The sequence below is a fragment of the Alexandromys fortis genome, unplaced genomic scaffold (genome assembly GCF_014885135.2).
Source record: "Alexandromys fortis isolate MF-2015 unplaced genomic scaffold, M_Fortis_MF-2015_v1.1 scaffold_11, whole genome shotgun sequence".
Classification (NCBI taxonomy): domain Eukaryota; kingdom Metazoa; phylum Chordata; class Mammalia; order Rodentia; family Cricetidae; genus Alexandromys; species Alexandromys fortis.
Window position 1 is genome coordinate 17498950 of NW_026067912.1, and position 26653 is coordinate 17525602.

The 26653-nt window shown below is 39.3% G+C and overlaps 1 protein-coding gene across 11 annotated transcripts in view; it reads right to left on the minus strand.

Annotated features, from left to right (window-relative positions):
- Grik1 (glutamate ionotropic receptor kainate type subunit 1) overlaps positions 1-26653 on the minus strand; it is a 299271-nt gene that overhangs the window by 147961 nt on the left and 124657 nt on the right. For 8 of the 11 annotated variants that reach the window (XM_050138615.1, XM_050138617.1, XM_050138616.1 and 5 more), the window contains exons 1-2: positions 4583-4763; positions 1331-1498 (exon numbers count right to left, since the gene is read on the minus strand). In XM_050138615.1, coding sequence (XP_049994572.1) covers positions 1331-1403 — 73 coding nt within the window. In that variant the 5' untranslated portion in view covers positions 1404-1498; positions 4583-4763. Of the gene's footprint in view, positions 1-1330; positions 1499-4582; positions 4764-26653 lie in introns of those variants that run through there. The other 3 variants (XM_050138621.1, XM_050138620.1, XM_050138611.1) reach the window with 2 other exon arrangements.

A 26653-nucleotide genomic window follows, 5' to 3' on the forward strand; every position in this document is an offset into this window, starting at 1 on the left:
ATGTCTCTGTCTTAAAAGTATTGTTCAAAAGTATATGAGAGGAGAGAGAGAGAGTCACAGAGAGAGACAGAGATATAGAGACAGGGAATGGTGCAGAGAAAAGAGAGACTTTGTCCTAGAAGGAATCTTTTCTTTTTTTTTTTTTTTTTTGGAGGCAGAGTTTTGCTATATGGGTCTCAAAAATGTGTGAGGCTGGCCCAAATTCATCTTGGTCTCTTTAAAGAGCGCTGGGATTATAGGCATATACCACCATGTCCAGTCTTCTAAAAGCAGTTATTGCACTAAGATAATGGTATATGTAGATTCATTGTTATTGTATTAATCTTCATCTACTCGATGAAGAAAGGCTCACATTGTGTTTGTGAGTAGCACTGCAATGCCATAAGGCATCTGTTCCAGGCAAGCACGTTCTCTGAGGTCGCTAGGTCATTTCTGTTAACCCCTTCCATTCAGTCACTTGGGAACCACCAAAAACAGGAGTTCATGGCACATGATATGTGTCTGCAAAAAGGCAAAGTGTGTTCTGGAAGGAAAAGGATTTTTTAAAGGCTCAGGATGAGCAGCAACCTTTGTTTCCTCAAAATCTTTAACCTTGTGAATCAGCAATGCCTTAGTCAGAGGCCATGCTTCATGTATATGGAATCATCAGAGAACAGCTCTGGGGGTACCCAGGAAACATCTAAACCAGTCCCTCCATTTTCTAAGACTCAGCCCACATGACGAAGCTTGCAGCCTGCTTATAAATTACTTTTTGAGTATTTGTCTTCTGTTCAGAAGAAAAAAAAAAGAAAATCAAATTTTGATTTGTTCTCACAGATTTAATCTTCATATTTTTATGATTTTTCCAAAAAGTGCAAAAACAATAGCAACAACAAAATGAATAGATGTTAGATAAACCCCGCTGTTTGTAGCAGCCTCTTCTGATCCCAGGCTTGACGTATGTATGTCCTGGGCACTTTTACATGCTTGGTGGATGTGACCTTCCACAAAGTTTTATTTGACTGCATTGTACAATTTCATGGTGGTATCTCAGCTTCGGGAAGGAAAAACAGATCAAGCTTGACATTTTCCATTCACAGCTGAACCAGTTAATCATAGAGTGGAGGGCACTGAAGGAGAAGCTAATCAGAAAGGCCCAGCAAACAGGGCTAGGCAGCGTCTGCTAGGTGAGTCCAGATTGCATTGATCAGTGAGTGACACTGGAGACCAGAAGTTCCTACAACCCATTTGCACTAAGAAGCCTACTTCGAAAACGGGCAAGCAGTGAAAAGGTGACCTGTGTAGCAGACTTATCACCCAAAGAAGCTTCGTAAAGTAGAAAAATAGTTACCTCTTCGGGAGGCTTCAAAACTATCAAAAAGATTAATTCTCTGGATGTCGTAGGTTAATGTGGTGTTAGGCATCAAGGTTCGGTTTCGGTTAATACTGGTGACTGCAAACTTGAAAGCTAATTCTTCAACATTAACGGGTTCATTTTCCACAGTTTCAAAAATCCCTCCTGCAGAAGCAAAAGAGATGCATGAGAAACATTAGACAGGTGAAATATCACTGTGTTAAAAGAAGATTGTAAAGTATAAGCAAAAGACCCAAAATAATAATCACCAGGAGGACCAGGGTAGAGACATAATCTAGGCTGAATGTTTTCAAATTGTGTTACTTGCAAACAAATAGTTCTAACTCCATACATATATGCTCAGGGTTTTAAATCCGGTATTGGATGTATAATACTTCTTAGATGGTGGCTGTATTCCAATTATTGATACCACAGAATCATAGCTAATAACCCAGTAGAAAGCAATTTTCTCTGGTTTTCACAGGAGTTATGTTGTGCTTGACCTAAACAAAATTTAAACTCTATTCTGGTAGGGAATCCTGCCTTGGGATTAAGACTTTTCTACTGAAAGCAGAGTTTCTAGTTGCTGGAGAGATGGCTCTGCAGCTACAAATCGTGTATATGGCTCTTATAGAGGACCCACGCTCAGGTGCCAGCACCCATTCTAGACTGCTCACAGCTTCCTGTAAGTCAGGTTCCAGAATATCTGACACACTGTCAGGCACCTGTGTGCACAACCACCCTGTAGTGTGATTAATAAAAACCCAGAGACAGAAATTGGGGTTCAACCTGAAGATCAGAAAAGTAAAACAACCAGTCACTGTCTCTTACCTCTACCTCAGACCGAAATGGTGATCCAGCCTTTGGGAATCTCAGAATGAAATTGTGTTCCCCCTCCTGTCTTATATTCCTCTCTAGTGCTGATATTAAAGACATGCACCACTACAGTCTGGTTTCTATAACAAACTAGTGTGGCTACTGGGGTTAAAAGTGTGTGTCATCACTGCCTGGTCTGTAAGGCTGACCAGTGCAGCTGTTTTACTCTCTGAACTTCAAGCAAGCTTTATTTATTAAAATACAAATGAAATATCACTACACACCCCTACAGCTCATGTGCACACCCACCCCCAGACAGTCATGTGCACACACACACACACACACACACACTGATGTGCGCATCCCACCCACACACACTCATTTTCACATACCCCAATACACACTCATGTGTACACCCCCATTTATGCACACTCATGTCCACACCCTAATTCACATATACTCATGTTCACACCCCCATTCACACATACTCATGTTCATACCCCCATTCACATACACTCATGTTCACACCCCCATTCACACACACACTCATGTGTGCACCTCATTCACACACACTCATGTGCACACCCCCATGCACACACACTCATCTGCATACACCCATTCACACACACTCATGTGCACACCCCCATGCGCACACACTCATATGCATACACCCATTCACACACATTCATGTGCATACCCCCATTCATACCCACTCATGTGCACACCCCCATTCACACACTCATGTGCACTCCCCCATTCACACATACTCACGTGCATACCCCCAACCACATGCATTTATGTGCATATCTCTACCCACACACATACACATGATTAAAGATAAAAGAAATCTGTTTTAAAGCAGATGTTCTAGATCCTAACTCTAGAGGAACTGGGCAGGGATGGACTGTGACAAAACAGAGTAATCCTTCTCTGACAGTTATCAGAATGAAAACATCTTTTCTAGGTTTTATGGCTCAGATGTCTTGGGTCATATTATGTACATCCTAACATATGACAAAGCATATTGAAAGATTAAAAAAGTGCTATTTTCTGTTTGAAAAATCATTTGAATAGACGCCAAAACAAACTTGTGTTCTAACTCTGGAGACAAGTTCTGTCATGCCCTAGGTCTGTCATCCTAAACATGTGTCTCTATCTCACTACAAACAATATCATGGAGACTCCAACTCTCACTTTACGTGAAATTCTGGTATTGGATAGAATAAAGATATGGTTAACTTATAGTTCTTAATTTTCTTGAAGTGTGCTCCTGAGATTAACCCAGTAAACATAGAACATTTCCTTGAAGTGGTATAAACTGACCTCTATTTAGCGAAGTCCTTGACTTACCCAACTCTTTGCTTCCTCTGGAAATAGGCCACAACTCTCCACCCATGGCATGCTGAATGCTCATAGGCTGCAATTGATCTACTCTCATTGATCCTTATTAAAGGTCAAAATTAGGTATTTCTAAACTTTGTTGACTCAAGTAAGTACACACAGAGAATGAAAAGCACAAGTAGTCACCATGTGCATGATTTTTATTTGTTCTTTCTCAGAAGGGGAAATCCAGTGCACAGATTTTAACTAAATGTAATTAAACTGGCCCTATTTTGAAGGATTAGTTTTTTTTTAAAGCACGTGTATAGCTTTCTGTTGAATTGACTTTATTTCTTAATTAACTATAGTGTCTAGCTATGAGGGCTAAGACCTACAGTAACTTAATTTGGCTTCTTTCAAATGCATTTCTGGCATTTATAGATCAATAGCTTGAACCATTCCTATGTAGATCACTACTATGGTTCTCTATGAAACCATACTTAAGAATAAATGATGATGTCATGCTAACTTTCAACTAAGGACCCAGGGGAGAGAAAGTTGTTCCAAAAGTAGTATCAGAAAATACTTGTGTTTTCCCGCTGACAGTCACAAATGGGGAATTAGGAATGGACCTTTCATTTTTCTCTGGCAGCTGTGAGCAGACGTTGGATTGACAGGTGAGGAGGTCAGGCAAAAAGCACTAAGTGGTCACAGGCAAACTGACGTAAGATAAGCCCATTGCTGTGGTCAAGGTGACCCACACTGAAGGTTTTTGCTATTAGAATTCCTATGGTAGTTATTAGTAATTGTTTGTTTACTAGTTTAATCTTCCAGCCCCAGCAAGAGTTCTGGACAGAATCCATGTCACTTAGAGCCTGACCCCATCAAGACCAAGGCATCTTAAGATACTCAGGTGTTGAAATAGGAGCGGCAGGGCTGCGTCCCCGGCACCCGGCCACCCGCATGGCTAGTTTATACCCAGAAATAATTACACGGAAACTGTATTCTTTCAAACACTGCCTGGCCCGGCTAGGTCCAGTTTCTTATTGGCTAGCTCTTACATATTGTTCTAACCCATTTCTAATATTCTGTGTAGCCCATGAGCTGGCTTACCAGAGAGGATCTTAACCTGCGTCTGTCTGGAGTGGGAGCATCATGGCGACTCCTCCTAAGCTTCTTTCTCCCAGAATTCTCTTCTGTCTACTCCGCCTACCTAATTTTCTGTCCTATGAGGGCCGAGGCAGTTTCTTTATTATTAACCAATGAAATCAACAGATAAGATACAAGACCCACCTCCATCACTCAGGCTGCAACTATTTAGGGAGAAAGTCAACCTCAGCCTGTGAGGAGAGCAGCAACTCAGTGAGCAGGGCAGGCTGTGGGAGGGGATATACTCCCAGATAAAGAGTAGAATTCATGAAATGTGGACTCTGACTTAACCTAATTCTTTGAGATTTTTAAGTTGTGGGAGGAAAATCATCCTAGAGTAGCTCTTCCATGTAGTTTTCATCAAGACTTTATAACTAGAATGCCAAGTAGGAGATATTTCTCCTGTCTTCGTCAATGAAAGAGAAAGAGATGGCACACATTGTCCCCAAATAATTCAGCCACAAGACTCATCTGTGACAAACTTGGAGGTCTGACTGTCAGCATATGAGTGTGTGTGCTCATGTTTTCACATCACCGAGCTATTTATGCTTTGTCACTTCTAAATGAGAATGATAATTCTCCATTACTCCCTGCTCTATAAAGCAAATTGGTAAATTCAGACCAATACTTTGAAAACATAATTATTCCCTAGAAAAGGGTTGATATTATTGAACATTGCTGATGGCAATACAAACCAGTTGTTACCAATTTTGAAACTTGGTGCTCAGTTCAAAATTATTCCTCTGGTCTACAGTTGGCTTTCTGCACACAACTGAATCTGCTTGGGTTTAAGAAAGGTATTTGCTTATTTTTGTGTATTTAGTGTTGCTGTGGGACAATGGTCTTTTACCCTGTAAAGATTTGTCACTTGTATTGCTTTAATAAAATGTTGATTGTCCAGTAACCAAGCAGGAATTATAAATGAGAACAGGAAAATTCTGGGAAGAGGAAAGGCTCAGTTTGCTGTAATCACCTAGACATAGAGGAAGCAAGATGAGAATGCCTTGCTGATAAAAGGTACCAAGCCATGTGACTAACACAGACAAGAATAATGGTTTAATATATTAGAATGTAAGAGTTAATAAGAAGCCTGAGCTACTAGGTCAACCATTTTATAATTAATATAGATCTCTGTGTGTTTCTTTGGGATTGAAAGGCTGCGGGACTGGGTGGAACACAAGCCTCTGTCAACAAAATGGTGCCTACATGGACAACTACATCCACATAAAACCTAAGAGAGTTTGGGAAGTAATACTAGACATAAAAGAACAGAGTTAAACATGGCTTCTTAGTAGCAGCCTTTTGTGGATGGGTTCTGTCAACATAGTGTGTAGGTGAACTCCATTTTGTCATTTTAAGGGAAATTGCTGTGTTTCATTTACCTGATGAGAGCTATTCATGGCATTCCTAGTTTAGTACCATGCCATAGTCTCCTTTTTCTCTTAGAAAAGGCATCTGATAAATATCACAAATCTACAGTAATGTGATGTGTATGGACTGCTAGGGAAGTACCAAAAACACAGGATCTGCTGAAAGAGAAATTGTTAACAGAAGCAAGACAGATCCCTCAGAAGGTGCATATAGGCACTTATGGTTAGCCTCCGCTCCAGAGTTTCAGATTTGTTATGTGGAGTGGTTAATTAATACATGGAGCAGAGGAACTCGTGCCTAGGGATATTTGTGCGACTCATTTTACCTCTCTCTCCTCATCCCTCCCTCCCCTTTCCCTTTTCTTCCTCCTCTTCCTTTTCCTCTGCTTCCTTTGCCTTCCCTCACTTGTCACACTACCTTTTTCTCCCTCTCAGCCCTGACTGTCCTGGAACTAGCTCTTATAGACCAGGCTGGCCTTGACCTCACAAAAATCCACCTGTCTTAGCCTCCTGAGTGCTGGGATTAAAGGTGTGTGCCACCACCACCTATTGGGCTTTTAAGAATCATGTTCTAGCCAGGTGGTAGTGGGAGGCAGAGTCAAGTGGATTTCAGTGAGCTTGAGACCAGCCTGGTCTAAAGAGTGAGTTTCAGGACAGGCTCCAAAGCTATACAGAGAAACCCTGTTTTGAAAAAAAAACTGACAAAAGAATCATCTTCTAGTGTTCTGTACAAGATGTTTGTGCTATTTTCATGGATAAGGGAACAACCATATTTCAAATACATACCAAAATAGGTAAGAGTTTGGAAAATATTGTGTGTATTTAGACTTGATTTTCAAAGGCCTGTGGGTTTCTTATGTCAATATTCTCCCACTGTGCTTTGGAAGAATAGAAGTTGGCACAAATAAAGCTTACATTTACTTATACTGGTATACTATATAAATATTGTACTCTATGCTCCTGTTTTTGAGCACAGCTACCAAACACAGTCACTAAATAAAGACTATAAAACAAAGAGTATTTCCACGATTTTGAGTAAATTTGAATTTAAATCCTTCTTGTGTGTGTATGTCATTATTACAGCCTGAGGTGTTTCCATTCCCAGTCCACATGCTGAATCCCTAACCTCAGCACCCAATACCTGAGAACTAACCATATTTTAAAGTGTGATTAGGTTAGGATAAAACAACAAGTGTGTTCCCTGACCTAGTCTGTTGCTGCTAGAGAAACGAAATTGGAGGGACTGGAAAGATGGCTCAGCAGCAGAGAGCATTTCTTGCTTTCTGAGGATCTGGGAGTTTGAGTCCCAGTACCTGTATTGCAGCTAACAAGCATTTGTAACTCCAGTTCTAGAGGAAATGACACTTTGTTCTGACCTCTGCAAGCAGTGTGTGGACATGGTATATAAATACACAGGCAGGCAAAATACCCATACACATCAAATAAAATGAAGTAAATCTTCCAAAAGGAAAAAGACACTGGGATTTCATGACACCCTCATATAATCATATGAAGTATATACCTTCATAAAATCATTCGGAGGATAATCTATACGAGGACAAAGAGAAGGAAAATGGCAATCTGCAGTCCATGGAGAAGATGAGCCCACTTTCCTTAATCCTGTACTTCCAGCCTCTACGACAGTGAAAAACTATACATCTCGTCTGTCTTTTAAACCACTTAGTCTGTTTGGTTGTTTGATTAATTGGTGGCTTTTGTTTGTCTTGTCCACCATAAGGAAGCTAGTGTGCTCATCTTGTCCTTTTACCTCAAGGAATTTAAAATAGAAAATTTTAACGGTTTAGTGTCAATCACTGATGGAGGAGGGTCATTGGTTAATTATAATAAACCAACTGCTTGGCCTCATAGCTTAGAACATAGATGGGAGGAGTAAACAGAATAGAATTCTGGGTGGAAGAGGAAGTGAGGTCAGACTCTGTTCTGCTCCCGGAGAGACAGACAGCTCTGCTCTCTGGAGCAGAGACACCATGCTCAGCTCTCCCAGGCAGCTCCAACCCAGGATGGACGGAGGCTAGAATCTTCCTGGTAAGCGCACCTTGGGGTGCTTACACACACCGTTAGAAATGGGCTAGTCCAGGTGCAAGAATTAGCCTGTAAGGGCTAGAGTTCATGGGACAAGTAGTTCTTTAAATGAATACAGTTTGTGTGTTGTTATTTCGGGCATAAGCTAGCCAAGTGGCTGGGGTGTTGGGGACGCAGCCCCGCCGCTCCTATTTCAACAAATCACTTTTTTATCTGAACAGCTGTCTCTTCTTGGGACTGTAGTGTAAGACAAACAAAAGAAAGGTCGGGGTAATCCCATTTAAGAGGTGAATTCTCCAATCACAGTGCATTTGTGTTGATGCTGCTGCACCTTCCCTTGGCAGTCACTCACGGGGACCACACATAACCATATCTGCACGTAGAGGAGGTTGCTTTCCGGAAGTAATGGTGGGTGTGGGATGAGAAGAGGTCAACACGGAGCTTTTGATTTGCACCAAGTAATTCCATGCAGACTTTAAGAGACTTGTCTACCATGATAAATCCTTCTCCGAGTGGACTAACAACATGAAGACTGCAAGCGAAGGGAGGCACTACGAGAAGGCTGAGAATAAATGCCCTATTCCAGGAGTCTTCTGAACATACAGCCCTGCCATGGTTCATATGTCAGCTTTCTTTCACTATAATAAAGTGCCTGAGGTAATTTATTTATAAAAAGAAAAGGTGTATTTTGGCTCAGCGTTTGGGAGATTCTTGCCTGTGATGTATTGGCTCCATAGCTCTGGGTTTATGATGAAACAATAGATCATGGTAAGAGTGCTTGGAAGATAAACTGCTTGCTTTGTGACCAGAAAGCAAAGAGGGGAAGAGTAATGACCCCTTTGAGGAAGTTATTCTGATGACCTAAGGGCTTCCCATAAGGTTGCGCGTTGCAAAGGTCTTCAGCACCCTGAACAGTGCCACTCTGGAAACCATACCTTTAACGAATCTATCTTTTAAGTCACATACAACATTAGAAATCTAACAAATAGTTTTAAACATTTTCCTGATTCACATGTCATCCTTTCAGAATTGTAATGGAAGATGGCTGAACAAGCATTGTGAAAATTCTCAGCTTTGCTCGAGAGCCAACTATTTCTTTATTTTCTTTTTGGCTTCCAAGGGTATTCAATAGTTATCTCTGTTTCCTGCCTTCTAGTCACAGTTACTATAGAGCAAGGAAAGCATGGTGGAGATATTAAGGACCTGCCTGGAGGCATAAAGCCATGGACCTTAAACAATATAAGAATATAATTGCCCATCATTATACCTGGCTCCTTCCACAAGGGTTTAACTGAATGATGAATGAGAAGTGTAACAATTACTCATGTTCTCCTTCCAAAACCACTAAGTAATTCAGTCATGGAATTTACTTCACTTTACGATGACAAAACCACATGAAAATCAAGACTTTAAGTCCTGTTCCTATAAAAGGAATATTGTTTTGACTTGGCTTGACTTATAATAGTAAATATAGACTCCAATAGCCATTTTAGAAATGTATTAGATTTGCACTGTGAGTGCATACATATGAATATATACATGCACACATATATGTATATATACATAAACTTTGGCTGATTTTATATGCTATGCTCCCTAAATATTTTGCAGAATTTAATAATTCATCCAATGATTCATTGTTTCATCTAGTCATGTATTTATAAAATGCTTTGTATGTTAAAAATCAGAGTTGTATGAGGCCCTGTGATTACACCCATGTAAAAGTGAGATGATCTGTGTCCAGCCAGACAGGGTAGTGTGTTCCTGTCATCCCAGCACTTGTCAGGCAGAGCCAGACAGTTCTCTGCGGATTTCAGACCAACTTGGTTGCCACAGTGAGTTTCCAGCCAGGCCAGGCCTATATAGTGAGATTCAAGAGAGAAAGAGGGAGTAAGAAATGATGAAGGGAGGGGGAGAATGAAAATATTAATATGTGACTTTAGGAGCTTTTGTTTTAGATGTTATTCAGAGGTGGAAAGAAGGGCATTGACATGTCTACTGAGAAGCCAGAAAAGTTTTCACTAAAATGATACCTGTGTCAGAATCTGAAGAACTGAGGCATGGACTGAAGATCCCGGGAGAAAAGTGTTCTGCAGAGAGAGCAAAGTAATGAAATAGGGGAGCTATTCCAAATCATTTTTAGGGGTGACAAGGCTGCGGCTGACTGAGCCAGACTTTGATTGGTAGAAGAACTCAGTGAAGTGATGGAGGTGGAGTGGAACAGATTACTGTGTGCTTAGGAAACAGCGATAGGACTACGGTTATTATTCTAAGAGGTCTGGAACACTAGCAGTAGACTTTGGACAGAGTGGCTAAATGATACATCACACCATGAAAGAATCACCCTGGCGTCAGTATCAATGAGGAGATAGAGGAAATAAATGGGCAAGAGCCAAGCCCAGGAGGATCTGCTTCACTGGGGCTACTTCAGTAGTTCAGCTGAGAGATGATGTGGCTAAACGCAGATTGTTGCTATTGACAGCGTGAACAGAAATTGGTGAATAGAAGGGCATGCTGGCAGGGTTGCCTGACAATGCCCACGAGAGGACGGTGAAGGATGACATTGTGCTGGAGATTTAAGCAGTCATTGATGTTGCTGAAGAGCAGGGCAGAGGGAGCTTCTTGGAATGTAATTACTCTGTGATGCTTCTCAGGTATTTAGGTGGAAACGTCAGCTAGGAAGTTTGCTATATTTGTGTAGATGTTATAGAAGTTGTTTCTGAATGTGGAAATTAGGGTGTCATTACAGTGGAAGTAGTGTATAATGCTATTGTCCTGGAGAGAATCTCTTAACAACAAGTGTAGACAAGCCAAGGAGTTCCCACAGCCAATAAAAGCTGGAATATGCCGGGCGGTGGTGGCGCACGCCTTTAATCCCAGCACTCGGGAGGCAGAGGCAGGCGGATCTCTGTGAGTTCGAGACCAGCCTGGTCTACAAGAGCTAGTTCCAGGACAGGCTCCAAAACCACAGAGAAACCCTGTCTCGAAAAAAAAAAAAACTGGAATACGCAGGGACAAAATCACTTGGATAGTGTCAGGAGAGAGCAGGACACTGTCAGTTCTGTGAATTTGGTCTTCTGGTTTCTAGAACCGCTAGGGAATACATTTTTGTTACTTTATATCATCAAGTTTAAAGGTGTGTGTTTGTGGGGGTGTGGAGGTATCTTGAAGGATCACGTTGGGTGGTTTGGGGGAAGTATAGACAGGAGAATTATAAAAGAGATACCGTAATGTGGGCAGGCATTTTGGAGTTAGAGGGAAATTTCCCTGGCACCAGGAATCCATGAGGATGACCCCAGCCTGCATAGGACCAACGTAGGGCCCCAGCATGTATGTGACAGTTGTGTAGCTTGGTCTGTTGTGGGGCTCCTAGGAGTGGGGTCATAACCTGCCTCTTGCACTTGATCTGGCTTTTGGGAACCCAGCCCTCAAGCTGGGTTGCTTCCCTTAATCTTGATGCAGGAAGAGGAGCCCATCCTGCCCCAACTTGATGTGCTATGCTCTTTGGGTTCCCATGGGAGGCCTGCTCCTTTCTGAATGGGGACTGAGGAGGAGTAGGTGGGGATGGGGAAGAGGGAGGAGAAACTGTGGTCATTATGTAAAATAAATGAAAAATGTAATTTAAAAAGGTGTGTGGGGGATTGGTGTGTGTATGTACATCTTTGCATGTACGCAAACATACGCATCTGCGTGTGGTGGACATCAGTGTCTTCTTAGATCACTTTCTACTTTGATTTTTGGTTGTTTGTTTTGTTTTATTTTGTTTTGTTTTTGATACAGGATCTCTTACAGAGTCTGGACCTCACCAGTTCAGCTAGGTTGGCCAGCTGGTGTGCTCCAGGGACCCACCTATCTGCCTCCACAGTACTGGGGCTACAGATGTATTGCAAGTAGTTTATTGGGTAATCCATTTCAGTAGTTCTGAGTTAACTTTCTGTAGCACCTACAGAGAATGAATGCAGTAACCGGACTGACTTATTTTTTTTAAATATTTATTTATTTATTATATATACAATATTCTGTCTATGTGTATGCCTGCAGGCCAGAAGAGGGCACCAGACCTCATTACAGATGGTTGTGAGCCACCATGAGGTTGCTGGGAATTGAACTCAGGACCTTTGGAAGAGCAGCCAGTGCTCTTAACCTCTGAGCCATCTCTCCAGCCCGGACTGACTTATTTTTAATTTTTATTTCCCTTTGAATGGATTCAAAATAACTAAATTTGTGGGGTACAGTACCATATTATAATCTATCTATCTATCTATCTATCTATCTATCTATCTATCTATCTATCTATCTATCCATCCATCTATCTATCTACATCTATTTGTAAAATGTGTACCAATCTGAGAAGTGTAAGGAAAATAGTTCTCTCTTTCCCTATTTATCATTTTTTTTGTGAAAACATTCTAATACTTTCTGTTGTAGGAAATTTAAATATATAATACATTACTAGCTATATAGTTACTTTGCTATGCTTTGAACACTAGAACTCATTCTTCATGGTCAAGTGTATTTTATAGCTGCCAACCACACTTTACTGATACTTGCCAATAGTAGCTGATTTTAATTATCCTATTTCTCTTTCCAAAGTGTCATTTTACTCCACACTTTCAATAGCCATTTCCACCTCTCTGATTCCATTTTGCAAGTACATTGCTTAACTGCATTCCTGGATTCATTGGTAATTTTTATTTATTTTATTTCTCCACTTTATTCGGAGTGTACAGGGTTAGATCAGGATAATACTGTTTGTGTTCTAATAAACCTCACACACCCCCAACGAGCTGCTATATATCCACTGTGACAAACTGTGAGGTCACTGGGAAAGCAGGGGTGACCTATTAAATGATGATCTAGAAATGGAAAGCTTTCCGTGCTGGCTCCTGTTTTGCATTCACCGAGAATAACAACTGTTCCAGAAGCTGTCAACAGAAAACAAGATGGCAATTTGATCCATTCCTTTGCTGATGGCTGCTCCTTAAATACACAATATTATATTGCCTCCCTTTATTGCCACATCCATAATTTTACTTTATTGCATCATAAGCAATTTACTCGAGGTTCATATTTATTGCACCTTTAATTTCAAGGTTGCACATTTAATTTCTAAGACTCCCTTTCACATTCCGCTTCTCTCTTCCTGCCTTACTTTTGAGCACAATAGCTGTCTTAATGATCTTATAGAGAATTTCAGTGGGAATTAGGTGTTCCATGACTTAATGGAAGAAAAACTGGATAAGGAGAGTTTTAAATCTTTCAGAAAGTCTTGATTAAGGACAGAGTTATAGGTCAAACCCAAGTGTAGCCTCGGTGATCTGGCTGTAAGCCAACCTTCACAAGTAGCCTCATATATCAGTGTCTTTTGGAAAGGAGGACTGCATTGCACGCCATACTTGAGATAAGAGTCACATTTAAATTCTTTCTCTGATGCTTCAAAGAGATCTGCGCAAGTTTGGCAGAAATGCCCTTCGAGAAGGAGGTACACAGGTCTATAAGGAATACTTGTCATGCTTTAGAAGGTAGCTAGTAAGGAAAAGGGTGGAATTATGAATTGTTCTGCAGATGCTATGGGTAATTTTTCTTGATGAGTGTGCTACACATTAAAAGCAAAGATAACTATTCAAAGTCAAAAATATTCTTTTTTTGTTGAGAAAAGGAAAAAAAAAGTTTCCACCTCCTCCAAGCCTCCCATTTCCCTCCCCCTCCTCCCACCCAAAATATTCTTATAGCACCTTTCAATATTAAGTTCATTTATAAAACATTATTGGTTGTTAATGTGTAGGGCAATGCTAGCATTGACACAGGATGAAGGCTTCTTGCTTCTCTTCCACCGAAAGACGCCAGTCCTAAGGGATGGACCACAGGAAGGGAAACCATATGCAGCCGTCTCACTCAACAACACCCAAGCACACACTTTGCTCCCTTCTGTACATAATCTTCTTATATTCTGTCAGCCAGGGCTGAATCTTACTCTGTAAAAGCACTGTAAAGTGTATTGATTATTTGGAGGAGTTTTTTTTAGTATAGCCACTTTTGAAAATAGTCTAGAGGTTTCCTTCCTTCCTTCCTTCCTTCCTTCCTTCCTTCCTTCCTTCCTTCCTTCCTTCCTTCCTTTCCCTTCCTTCCTTCCTTCCTTCCTTCCTTCCTTCCTTCCTTCCTTCCTTCCTTCCTTCCTTCCTTCCTTCCTTCCTTGTTTTCTTCTTTCTTTTCTTTTCTTTTCTTTTCTTTTCTTTTCTTTTCTTTTCTTTTCTTTTCTTTTCTTTTCTTTTCAAAAGCGGCTTTCTTTGTGTAAACTCGCTCTGTAGACCAGGCTGGTCTTAAACACACAGAAATCCACTTGTGCTGGGATTAAAGGTATGCACCTCCACCACCTGGCTAGAGGCTTCTTAAAGCAAACCCCAAACTATCATAGGATCCAGATATTCTACTACTGGCAAATGAAATCAAAGTGTTGAAAAGTCATGGACACTCTTTCATTATTTTAGCATCTTTTGCATAAGACATGGAATGTACAGAATGATCATAAATGAAGCAAGAAAACTGATATGTAACATCCAGATACCATATATGTGCATGTATATGGATCATTATATATGCATATATAGATCAGGTATATGTAAAATGAAATCTGGGTTAGCAAGATGGCTCGGTGGGTAAAAGGAACTTGTCATCAAACTTAATAATCTGAGTTTGGTCCCCAGGACCTACATGGTTGAAGGACAGAACCAACTCAAGCAAGTTGTCCTAAAATCTCCACATGTCCACCATGGCACATATGCCAAACTTTCCTGAATAAATATATTTTTAAAAGATATTAAAAAGGCAGGAAGCTATGTAAGTTGTATCAATGTGTCCTGGCCTGGAGAGAATATCTTGTTAACTGTGGTAAATGAAGCCCACGAAAATCAACGTTGCATGATCTCCTCCATCAGTAGAATGTTAAAATGTTGATCTTAGAGACTGAGAATGGGAGAGTAGGTGGTCTGGGGATGCAAAAGGAAGAGGGGTTGTTCATGGACACAGTGTTATAGCTGGGTAGAAGGAATGCTACCGGTGTTCTATAGCACATCTAGCTGGATGACTAGCAAATATCAGAGCAGTTAGGAAAACAGGATTTTGCTTGTACTTGTAAAAAAGGATGATTACTTAAAGGTCATCACTATGTCGTACACGTACCTCAAAGTCATAGTATATTTATAAAAATATTTAAGTCTTAAATATTAACCAAATTTTTTCTTAAACCCTAAGCCCACATGTTCCTAGAGGGCAGGGTCAGTATTGATGGGAACTTGCTGGGCTTATATTCTATGGCATGGACACAGTCCAGCATCCCCAGTGAAGGCCTGTGCAGTTGATTGGATGTTCGGTTTGGTGCCTAAGCACTGAGCCGCATGGAGCACTCTGTCCTCCAACACAGAGGCCTGGGAGAGAAGAGTGGCGGTTGAGATATGTAGCGAGCCCTACTGACTTTTTCCATTACTGACTCTGTGGCAATGATTGCTTTTGTCTCCCAACCGTTACCTCCCATGGTCTCCAAGCACTTTCAAAGCTCCCTTCTCCCTTGGCGCGTACTTCTCATCAGATTGCCAGCACCTTCATTTCATGCAGGGATGGCTGGTGTCCTAGTCAATCGCAGGTTCCAGGCAGCAACCAGAAATATTGCCAGTGAAGTAATGCCAAAAACCTTTACCCTTATAAAAGTCTGGGATTGCTTTAATATCTCAAGAGTAATTACATTTCTAGCTTTTTAACATCTCATTTAAATGGCATGTATTCACACGCAAGGTCTCCTGATTCCATTTTTGTGCTTATTAATTAAATGGATAGAATATGCCAAATTCACAGGCCGGAGTTCCAAAGAAGCTAAATTGTATGGTTTTTTTTCCCCCAGTTTTCTAGTTTACGTTCCTCCATTTCTGCTGTTTTTCAGTTGGAAACTCCTGCTTGCTGAGAAGGAAAGTTTGTTGTTCAGGAAATCTGGAGTCTGAAGCCGGAACAAATGGAGCCTCCCATTGGGTAGCATTTATCAATGCATTGACATGGGACACACAAAGGGCCTTTGGTGGCCAAACACATTTGGGAAGCCCTACAAAGTGTCAGCCTGTTTGCAAATTCACATTCTACAGTAATGGACTTGTCACCCACCAGCCATGCAATAAAGAAAGCAATTTGACTCCGTTTAACTCAGTGAGTTTCTAAAATTCTCTGGATCACAGGACTCTTGTGCCTGGAGCTGTGACCAGTTGTCTTGATAACCATGTCTCAAAAGCAATTTGATTCAGAGATATGCTTACTTTGAACCAAAATAATGTGCCCTCTTAAATAGTATTTTTGTGACATTTTTATGAAAAGGTAGATAGGGTCTTACTCAAAAATATAACCCCGTAATTACAATGCTACCTCCTAAGACATATTAGATATGTATCATCAAAGTTTACTTCCTTTTTTCTTTTAATAAAAAATAGTCTAAACAAGAAGATGATGTAAACAAAGAAAACCTGACTTTTGGTCAGTCCTATCTGGAAGATATATTGTAGGCAGGGTGTATCTCTAAGGCTTAATGTAAATATTTTAAAATATGAAGTACTCAGCTATCTACTGTCTTATTTTTCTCCTTTAAGGTTTTCTATTTAGGTTTATAAATTCATTATATATTTCTAAGTGCTTGAATAGCTAACATCCTTCTTATAAAATTTTCTATTTACTGATATTAAAATTATGTAAAATTTCCCCTTGAGGCAATAGTATTTTATAATACCTAAGAAAGTGTCAGAACCTTAGCTATAAACCTTTGCCTGTTTAGAACTTTCTCTTTTAATATTTTTGATTCAGATTCTGAATTTATTATTGTTCATCAAATTATTTGTAGAGTGTTAAGTTGGGAGCGTAGCCCCTAGACCCTGGCATCCGTCCAAGCAAACCTGGCCTGGGAGTTGCATTGCTCTCAACTCCAAATCCCAGAATGCCAGGTCCTAACCCCTCCGTGTGGGGGAGGAGTCAGGACCACACCCACGGGGTATTTAAGTGGGCTTCCAGAGGAGAAACAAGTGGTTCCGGGTTTGCATGGGCTTCCTGCTCTCCTGTCTCCCCGCACGCGAGAGAGTCTTACTTAATAAAACAATGGGCATTTTGATTCAGTTTGATTTGACCTAATTGGACTATTTTGTGCTGGCGGAGCTGACCTTTTATTATTTTTTTCTTAACAATGGTTCTCAATCTTCCTAATGCTGTGACCCTTTAATACAGTTCCTCATGTTGTGACCATGAACGATAAAACTATTTTCGTTGCTAATTCATAACTGTATTCGCTACTGTTATGAATCATAATGTAAATATCTGTGTTTTCTGATGGTCTTAGGTGACCCCTGTTGTTCGACCCTCCCAAAAGGGGTTATGACCCACAGGTTGAGAGTCACTGCTCTATAGTCTAGCAGATTTCACTTGAGGTATGTACTTAAGTTCCACTCTGAGATTTAACAAGATTAACGGAAGTATTCGGGGATATAATTAGCATTACATCCACCTGACACACAGGAGGCCTTAGGGTCAGTCCCCTGTACTGCAAAAGGAAAACAAAGTCAGTGTTCTAAGTAATTAATGAGGGTTTAAGATGGCATGAACCAAAGGAAGCTCAATGGAAGTTACTTGTAGGAGAACAAACTCTAGTGAGGTAGGGGGCTTCCAAAGGAGAGAGAACAGCCCAACTAGTGAATGGATCTACAGTACCGTACTGCTAGACTTCCTGTCCTTGAGGGTCCTGTGTTGAATACGTGCTAGGCTTCATGCCCTTGAGCGTGCTGTGTTGAATACATGCTAGGCTTCATGCCCTTGAGGGTGCTGTGTTGAATACATGCTAGGCTTCATGCCCTTGAGGGTGCTGTGTTGAATACACGATAGGCTTCATGCCCTTGAGGGTGCTTCATTGAATACAGCAAACCCAAAGAAACAAAATATTTTTAAAGCATACACTTGTAACATCTTAAAGTTCTCTATGCTTATTTTGAGAAGCAGACTGCTGTAGGACAATATTCTTATACCCTGTAATGATTTGTCAGTTGTATTGTTTTTAATATAATTTAATTTAATAAAACACTGATTGGCCAGTAATCAGGCAGGAAGTAGAAGTGGGGCAACAAGAACAGGAGGATTCTGGAAAGAAGAAAGGTGCAGTCTGCAGTTGTCATTCAGATAGATGCAAAGGAAGCAAGATGAGAATGCCTTGCTGATAAAGGTACCACGCCACATGGCTAACACAGATTATGGGCTAATTTAAGATGTAAGAATTAGTTAATAAGAAGCCTGAGCTAATAGGCCAACCAATTTATAATTAATGTAGACCTCTGTGTGTTTCTTTGGGACTGAATGGCTGCAGGACCGGGCAGGACAGAAACCTCTGTCAACAGCAGTTAAATTATATATAGTCATATAATTATTTGTATATTGATTTCATACTGGTTTTTAATCACTTGTTCTAAATGCATAACTTATTAAAATGTTTATTGGATTTTTTAAAGTATGCAAATATGCTTTAAACATACACTGACCCACAAACCTACAAAGCCAGACACCAGAAGCATGTCAACTCTGCTCTTCTTCCCCTTCCTAGAAACAGTTTAATTCCCATCACCTTGAAGTTAGATAACAGAGCCTCTGTCATCTTGTTCATATTTCACTGAGGTAGCCCGGGCTATGCTGAATTTACAATGATCCTCAAAATGCCAGTAAATTGATATAAGTTTTACCATTTCATAACCTGTCAATAGTGTATCTGATTGCCTCCTATCCTTTTCACATCATGTGACACTCCAGGCATCTCTCCCTAAAATTGACCCAGTTAATTGGTGTATGTTATAAACCTGATGATGATTGGCATTCAATACAGTTCTTGGTTTCCCTGGCAGAATGAAAAGGGTCTGGAAATACAGTCATCAGATTACAGGGTATAAACACTTCTACAAGAGTAGCAAGTGCATTCTTGTACCCATCATGGAGAAACGCCCAGTTGACTTCCGTCATTGTCAAGGATCTTGATGACTGTAGTTCAGTTCACGTCAGCAAGGACTTACTATTCCTTGAATTTGTACCCCTTTAAATATTGTAGGTTTAATTTAAAAAATCTTTATTACTTATTTTCATATCTTTGGTTTTCAGTTGTTTTATCCTGTCCTTTGCCTCATTTTATGTCTTGGGATGATGTTGGTTTTGTTATTGAAGAGCTTATGGGTGTTGGTACTTGTTTTCTTCCTCATTTCAGTCAAGGCATAACAAAAAGCCTTTGACATATTTTATTAACAATGTTTTCTCAGTATATTTTGAATTCTTATTAGTGCAGAGTAGGGTTTTTAGGCAGTTCAGTGTTTACATTTTAATGATGTTATACAATGATTTCCTTTCCCTGAAGTATGACTTGTTTGTGGTGGTTGTTAAGATTTCTGGTTCTTGCTGGATGGATGCACCTGACTTGGAGCTGGGTGGTGCTTGGTGGCAGTTCTACCTGATGACCTGTGAACAGAAGTCACTTTGTGAGGCACCAGCCAGAATGCTTCACAGCAGGTGAGCAGGTGTTTGGAGCTCGTATTTGTTCACCTCTGTCCAGTATAGAGATGACAGCCAACCCCTCAGCCTGGGGACGCCAACAGGCTGCATGTGCAACAGAGCCTGCATGCTGCATGCAGCTGTGTAAGCAAGAGCACACCTTTGGTCATTCGGAGGCCTCTTGCCTCGTGCCAGAACGGAGCCTGAGGTTAGCATAAGACAATTTAAAAAGCATTCTCTGTTTATAGAACTGATAAAAATTCATTTACAAACTTGTTGCTATAAGGTGTTTGTTTGCAACCTCCCCGTGTCTGTGATGAGTGTATGTGTATTCGTGTTTGTGTGAGTGTAAACGTGCTTGTGCAACAATGTAAGTGTGGATTTCAGGAGACAGCCTAACATGTAGGCCTCACATTTACCTTGTTGTGTCAGGGGCTCTTGGTCACAGCTTTCTAAGGCTGCCACCTGGAGATTGTCCTGTTTATGTCCCATGCTGCTGTAGGAGCTTTGGATTTATAGATGCGCCTGTTGTGTCTGCCTTTTGACACTGTGGGTTCTGAGAATCTGAACAGATTGCCAGGCAAGCATCTTACCCACTGAACCCTCCCCCAGGCTTCTTGGGAGTTTACATAAGGCTATTTTATAATTTTGTTACTTAATCATTTTGAAATTCCTTCTAGTATATGGCTTGAGGAAAGTTAATGCAGGCATTTAGGCTACTTAAAATTGCATGAATTTACGCCACAAGAATTACATGTATGCATATGGATGTATGCAATATTTACTGAAATGTGACAGAAACTTTTTCAAATATTGAATTATTATATAATTTCTGTTTTATTACTATTCAGCTTAAATATATGTAGTTCTGCACTGTGTGTCTTACAAATTTACTGGGTCCAATTGCTCCTTTTATGCAGTTATTTTCTTGAAAATGTTTGCTCGTTCATGAATTGAATTCTTTTGAAAATATAAATAAATTTATAAAAAAATTAAAGTAGTAAAAAGAATTCCATTTTCCAAAGATTTTGAGATATTTATATGTAGATATTTGTATTTAGTTGTTATAGATTTAAAAGTAAATTACAGTATTTTCATGGAACTATGTTTTCCTAACTAACAAGCAAGTTTGATTTATGATAGTTTATTTTTCATTATTATTGATTTCGTGTGTATTTGTAATAAATTTCTATTCCTTTAGGAATTCTTACCAAAAACTTTAAGTTTCTAGATTTATTTTTTTCATATAATAACTTCTTTCCAACATTCATCATTTCTGCTTTGCTTATTATTATATTGGCTAGGATTTTCAGAGTAAGATAATGAGAGCTAGTCTCCTTATTTTGTTTTTAATTTAAATTGAAATGCTTCTACTGTTAAACCATTACCTATTATTCGGAAGTTGGATTGAAATTGATGTTATATTAGTAATTTAACATAGTACAAGAAATGAAAATTAAAATAAATGTGATTTGTATTCATACCTCAAACAATATGCATTAACTTTCATTAACTGTTTCTTAGAGTTCAATTTCCCTTCTAATGAGATATTTTATATGAGTGTATTTCTTTACATTGCTTCATCCATGCAATTCTGGGATAAATTATATTTGATCACAGAGAGCTTTTCATTCAGTATATTGCTGAATTAGATGAACTGATGTTTTATGTGATATTTTGCATTTTTATTAATAAATGATAGTGGCATATAAGCTTTAGTATGAATTAGTATTGCCGATTTTGTTATTAAATTTATCTAATTTTAATGAGATGTAAAGGATGAATTTCAAATGATTCTGTCTTGGAAAAATAAAGAAATTTCCTTAAGCTCAAAAGACCTCATCAGCAAAAATTATATAGCTTTGGATGTTTCTGTAAATTGGTCTTTGATAAATTTTTTAACATTTACTGGTATTCTTGAGATTACAGTGATTTATTTTAGATTGATTCAGTAAGAAATATTTTATACATCCAAAACTGTCTCTATTTAAATAAGGTTTTAATACTTTTATGAAATTATTTGTAATGCAATTATGAGATAAAATTGATTAAAGATTTATTTTTTTTTACTTATGTGTGTAGGAAGGGATGCCAGCAGAAGCTGGATCCTCTGGAGTGGAGTTGCAGACAGTGTATACTTTCATGTAGGTCCTGCTAACTGCAGCTGGGTCCCCTGTGAGGCCAGCAAGCACTTGTAACTGCTGAGCCATCTCTCCATTTGTGAGATGCAGTTTTTTATGTTGTAGTGTTATTCGTGTTATTCTTTCCAAAAGATTAGTAGAAACTATTACTAAAATGATTTTGGATATTTTTCCTTATAACCAATCTGAACTTCCTGTCAGTTTATGTGTCTCAATTTACAAATATATCTATATGTTAAATTTTCATGTAAGCACTGTGTTAGGATATTTATCATTTTTATTTTTATAATTTTGGCTGTATTTCAAGTATTTTGATGTGAGTTTTGCATTTTTACTATTTTATAAGTATTTTTAAATGCATTCATTATTATTGACTTAAAAGTTAGCAAAACTTTTAAATTGCAGGACTGTAGAAGTCTTTTAAAGTCTTTTAAATGTTCCCCTTTTGTTAAAAAAAGTGATCTAAGTATATTACTGACAATTTTGGAAATTTTTAATAAAGTCTTTAATAAGACATTTATTTAGGATTTTGCCAGTCATATCATTAATAATACCAAGATTTGGGTGTATGCTTTTACAATGTGGTTTGCTGTTTTCATGTACCAGAATCACCTATGAAATATTTCTGTGGTTTCCCTTCTTCTTTCTTAGACAGGGTCTTACTATGTAACATGATCTGACTTCAAATTTCTGGTCCTCCTGCCATAGGCTCCTGAGTGTTAGAATTACAGTCGTGTGGTGCTGTGACTTGCTAGTGTATTTTTGTTGCTGTTATTAATGATTTTTCATGTTACTTATTATTAATAAAATATTGATCTTTGTGATGATATCCCATCCTCAAAAATCAAATTTTGTTTAGATAACTACAATTATACATAATTTCCTATTCTTTGCTAGTCTTTTAGGCTAGATAACTACAATTATGCATGACTTCCTGTTCTTCGCTAGAGAAATAATGCCCCAATAAACATTTCCCTGTGGAAAATACAAGGCTACTGCTTTGTTTTGCCCTTTCGGTTCTTTTATGTGGATCCCAGGGTTAAAGACCATGCTCATTTTAGAGCCCCTGAGGAATGTTGCCAGTTTCTAAAGAAAGATTGCATTTGTTCTTATACTCACTATCAATCTATCCAAATGTACATCTTCTCAATTTCTAAGTATTGCAAATACTAAAGAATCAATTTCCTAGGCAAAAACTTGACAAGGATGACTATTTAATTACACATTTTATTGATTATTAGTGTTCCTGAACATTATTCCACAAAGTGCTATTGTATTCCTCTGTCTTCCTCCCTCCATCTCTCCCTCAGTACCTTCTTTCCTTTTTTCTTTTTGTTAATTCTTAATCCTTATCTTTTCCATTTGAATAAAATATCCATGTTTATCTCATGCATTTATGCATGAAACAAAGAATCACTCTCCTTGTGTTTCTTTGTTCCTTTCTATTTTTGTCAAGAAAGTGTTACAGTTTTGTGTAATTAATTCTACCTTCTCACAGAGAAATGATATCCCCTTATTTTTGGAAACTGGCCATGCATGGTTGCCTATGATTGGTGATGGGATGGGGGGATTGTGCCGTGCTAAACTGTGGTGACAGTTCAGTGTGTCCACAAATGCTAAACACTGCTTTGATGGACTTTCGTGCTAGGACCAGGAGGAGGCTCTCCTGTCTGCCGAGGTGCCTGTACTTATACTGAAAGTTCAGCAGCTGTCCACAGGCACCTTTTCAACACACTGACTACTTAAATGGAGAAAGTAATTGTGCTGAGGGTAGAGAAAGCACATGACATGGGGGGGGGGGTGGCCAGAGCCTTGTAGAACAATTTTCATGTCTAAAGGGTCTCAGGTCTTCACTTAAGGTAGTTTCAGTTCTGGACTACCAGACAGATATCCATAGGATGAGACTACCAGACAGATATCCATAGGATGAAACTACCAGACAGATATCCATAGGATGAGGCTACCAGACAGATAACCATAGGGTGAGACTACCAGACAGATATCCATAGGAGGTAGCCACAACCTTGCCTTTTTATCTCAGTCTCTATGTAATGCATTTTATGTTATGCTCAAACTAATCAGATTTTAATTTTTCTTAAATGTGACTATTTTTAAATTTTACTTTTGTGATTTCCCCATTGCTGAAATATTAAAAAAATTCATTTTTACATAAGAAAGCAAAGCTTTATATATCTTTTCCTCTGATTGTCCTGTGATTGGTATTAACTTCATTTATAATTTACTTTGACATATAGAATGAGGCAGACATCTTTAAAATAATAAGCAACCAATAGGAAATGCACTAATGACCTTTTTTTTTTAGCAGTTAGTCTTTACTGGGGTGTTATTTCGTACTTTCTAAACTTTTATAGCTAGGTTAATAAAGAGATGTAGAATTTTTGAGAAGTGCCAAAATGGAATGCTCTAGAAGAGTATTAAAAAAAAAACTTTGAAAACTGGAAAGTACTGGTTAAGATAGGAGGGATATTCCTGGAACCACAGTAAAAATTTCCCTTTGCCTTAATTCTAAGCTTTAGCTCCTGCTGTGCAGCCTCAGCATGCCTGTCAATCTCTATCACACAGGCTTATGTTACTTCCCTCTGAACCCTAAGCTTGGCTGTCCTTGTACACTGTTTTATCCTGATTAGGGATCTTCTACCAGAACAAAGGATAGCATTTGTAACCACATTATCCTATATGTCCTCACATGCTCAGGAACAGTAAAATGCACTGATTATTTCTCCTTTATAAGTGTCCTAAGGGGGTGGACTGTCCTATTAATACGTAACTCAGGGCATTTCAGTAGTGTGAGTGTGGATGGAGACCCTAGGTCTTACAAGTGACCTAATAGATCTCAGTTTTATAGCACTGGAAGATGAACAATACATGTACATGTATATATATATATATAATATATATACATGTATTGTTCATCTTCTATATATATAAGCTTGGGTGTGTGTGCGAGAGAGAGAGACTGCTGATTGTTATCTGATGGATTATCAGTGACCCCTGGGGCTCATCATTACTGACTAATGCACGGTACAAGGAGTTTATGCAATTGTACATGTACTCACATGGATAGAAGGGACCCTATGACTCAGGAGTCAAGCTAGGATGAGGCAAGAAAAGCATTATCAACTTGGACGTAGAACTTAAAGGTGTGACAAAAGTATCATTAATCAGGATAAGTAGTTTTGTTGTGCATGTGTGTATGTGTGTATACATGTGTGTATGAGGGTATGTGTGTGGGTGTTCCTTATATTCCATGTGAATGTCTATGTACTTCTTTGTGTGCTTGTGGAGGCCAGAGAAGAACATCACGTGACTCTTACCCTACTTTATTCCTTTGGGAGACAATCTTTCACTGAATACAGAGACACAGTGGCAGCAACAGACCCCATCAATCCTGTCTCTGTACCTGTAGCACTGGGGTTATACGTATGCACATGGTTCTACCCAACTTTTTACATGTGTGCTGGAGAGTTGAACTCACGTCTGAATGCCTGTACAGGAAACACTCTTACCCGCTGAGCCGGCTCCCAGCCCCATGATAAATAATATTCTCACATTCTATTTATAAGACCAAATTAATGCAAAAAGTCATGACGGACAAAACATCCAACTCCTGAAATAAGTCGGAATTCATGTTACACTTCCATGAGTCACCTGACCCTGCCTCTGACTGTGTAGATGTAGGAAGCTGTGGACCACAGTGACACTGTTGAGCAAGCATTTTCTAGATTGCAGGCTCCACTTACACATGGAGGGTCTTAGAAGTTAATGCTTTGAGTCTCTTTCTTCCCTTTATCCTCGAGTGGTTCAGGCACTCTGCCAGGGTAAAGTACAAAGCTAAGTTCTCTACATGCATACGCTCATCTTATATGTCTTCCAGTTCACCACACTGTAAGGTAGAAACAATCATGATAATTCTTTGAATAGCAAACTGAGGTCAGTGGTGCTAGGTTCCCAATGTCACACAGCTGATAAATAATAAAATTGAGGCTGAAATTAGGTCACTGTGTTTACAAAATCCTCATCTGTATTTAGTATGCATCCATTGATACTCTTCAAAGTGCCAAGTGAAGTAAAATAGCAGCAGCAGCACCACCAAATCCTGTAAACCTGTGTCTTTATTTATCTAAAACCTGAAAAAAATTAAGGAAATAGATCATCCCAGCACGGTTTCCTGAGAACATCCCTCATGAGGCTATCAAATGACAAGACGTAGAACCACCGCTTCATCTACTACAAGCAAGGGAAACGAAGATGAGGCCAGGTCTCACCTTTATCTCCAGGTTTCAACAGCGATTCCTGAGCATAGCATGGGTCTTGTAATTTGCAAAAACGTTTTACTTAAACAACACCCTTATTATGCACAGGATGCGGCTTGGGAGACAGCAGGTGTTCTGTAGCACTTGACAATGGCTGGGCCTGATTACATGTATTTAGTGCTGCCCTATGGATGATGGATGTAATGCTGGCCAGTTGCCAGCGTGCTCAGAGAGAAATGGCCAACACATTTGATCCGAACAGCATCTGTTGCCAGCAGAATAGGGCCTCTCAGCTATGCTCTGGTCACTGAATGATACCTTTTCAGTTTTCTCCTGGAGAAGTCATGAAGCTTGTTCCTTTAGAAATTACAATGTGCAAGACTTTCAGTGGGTGGTATTTTTTTATTGCTTTTGTGCTGTCTAGTCTAGACTGGATAAACAGAGGGAAGGGCAGAGCACTTGTGCTTGGTCCAGTAGCTACAGAAGTATGATAACATAAATGTTCACTCTAGATATGTTAGTTTTCCTGTAATGAGTCCATTTTTCAGTCTTTTTATCCTCACCATCATTTCATTCAATACTTCAGGGATCGTCCCCATAGTCCTTTGCAAATCAACAGGGTATTGTAAATGGAGACTGTGCTTTGGTTTTCTAGCTCCACAGACCTGA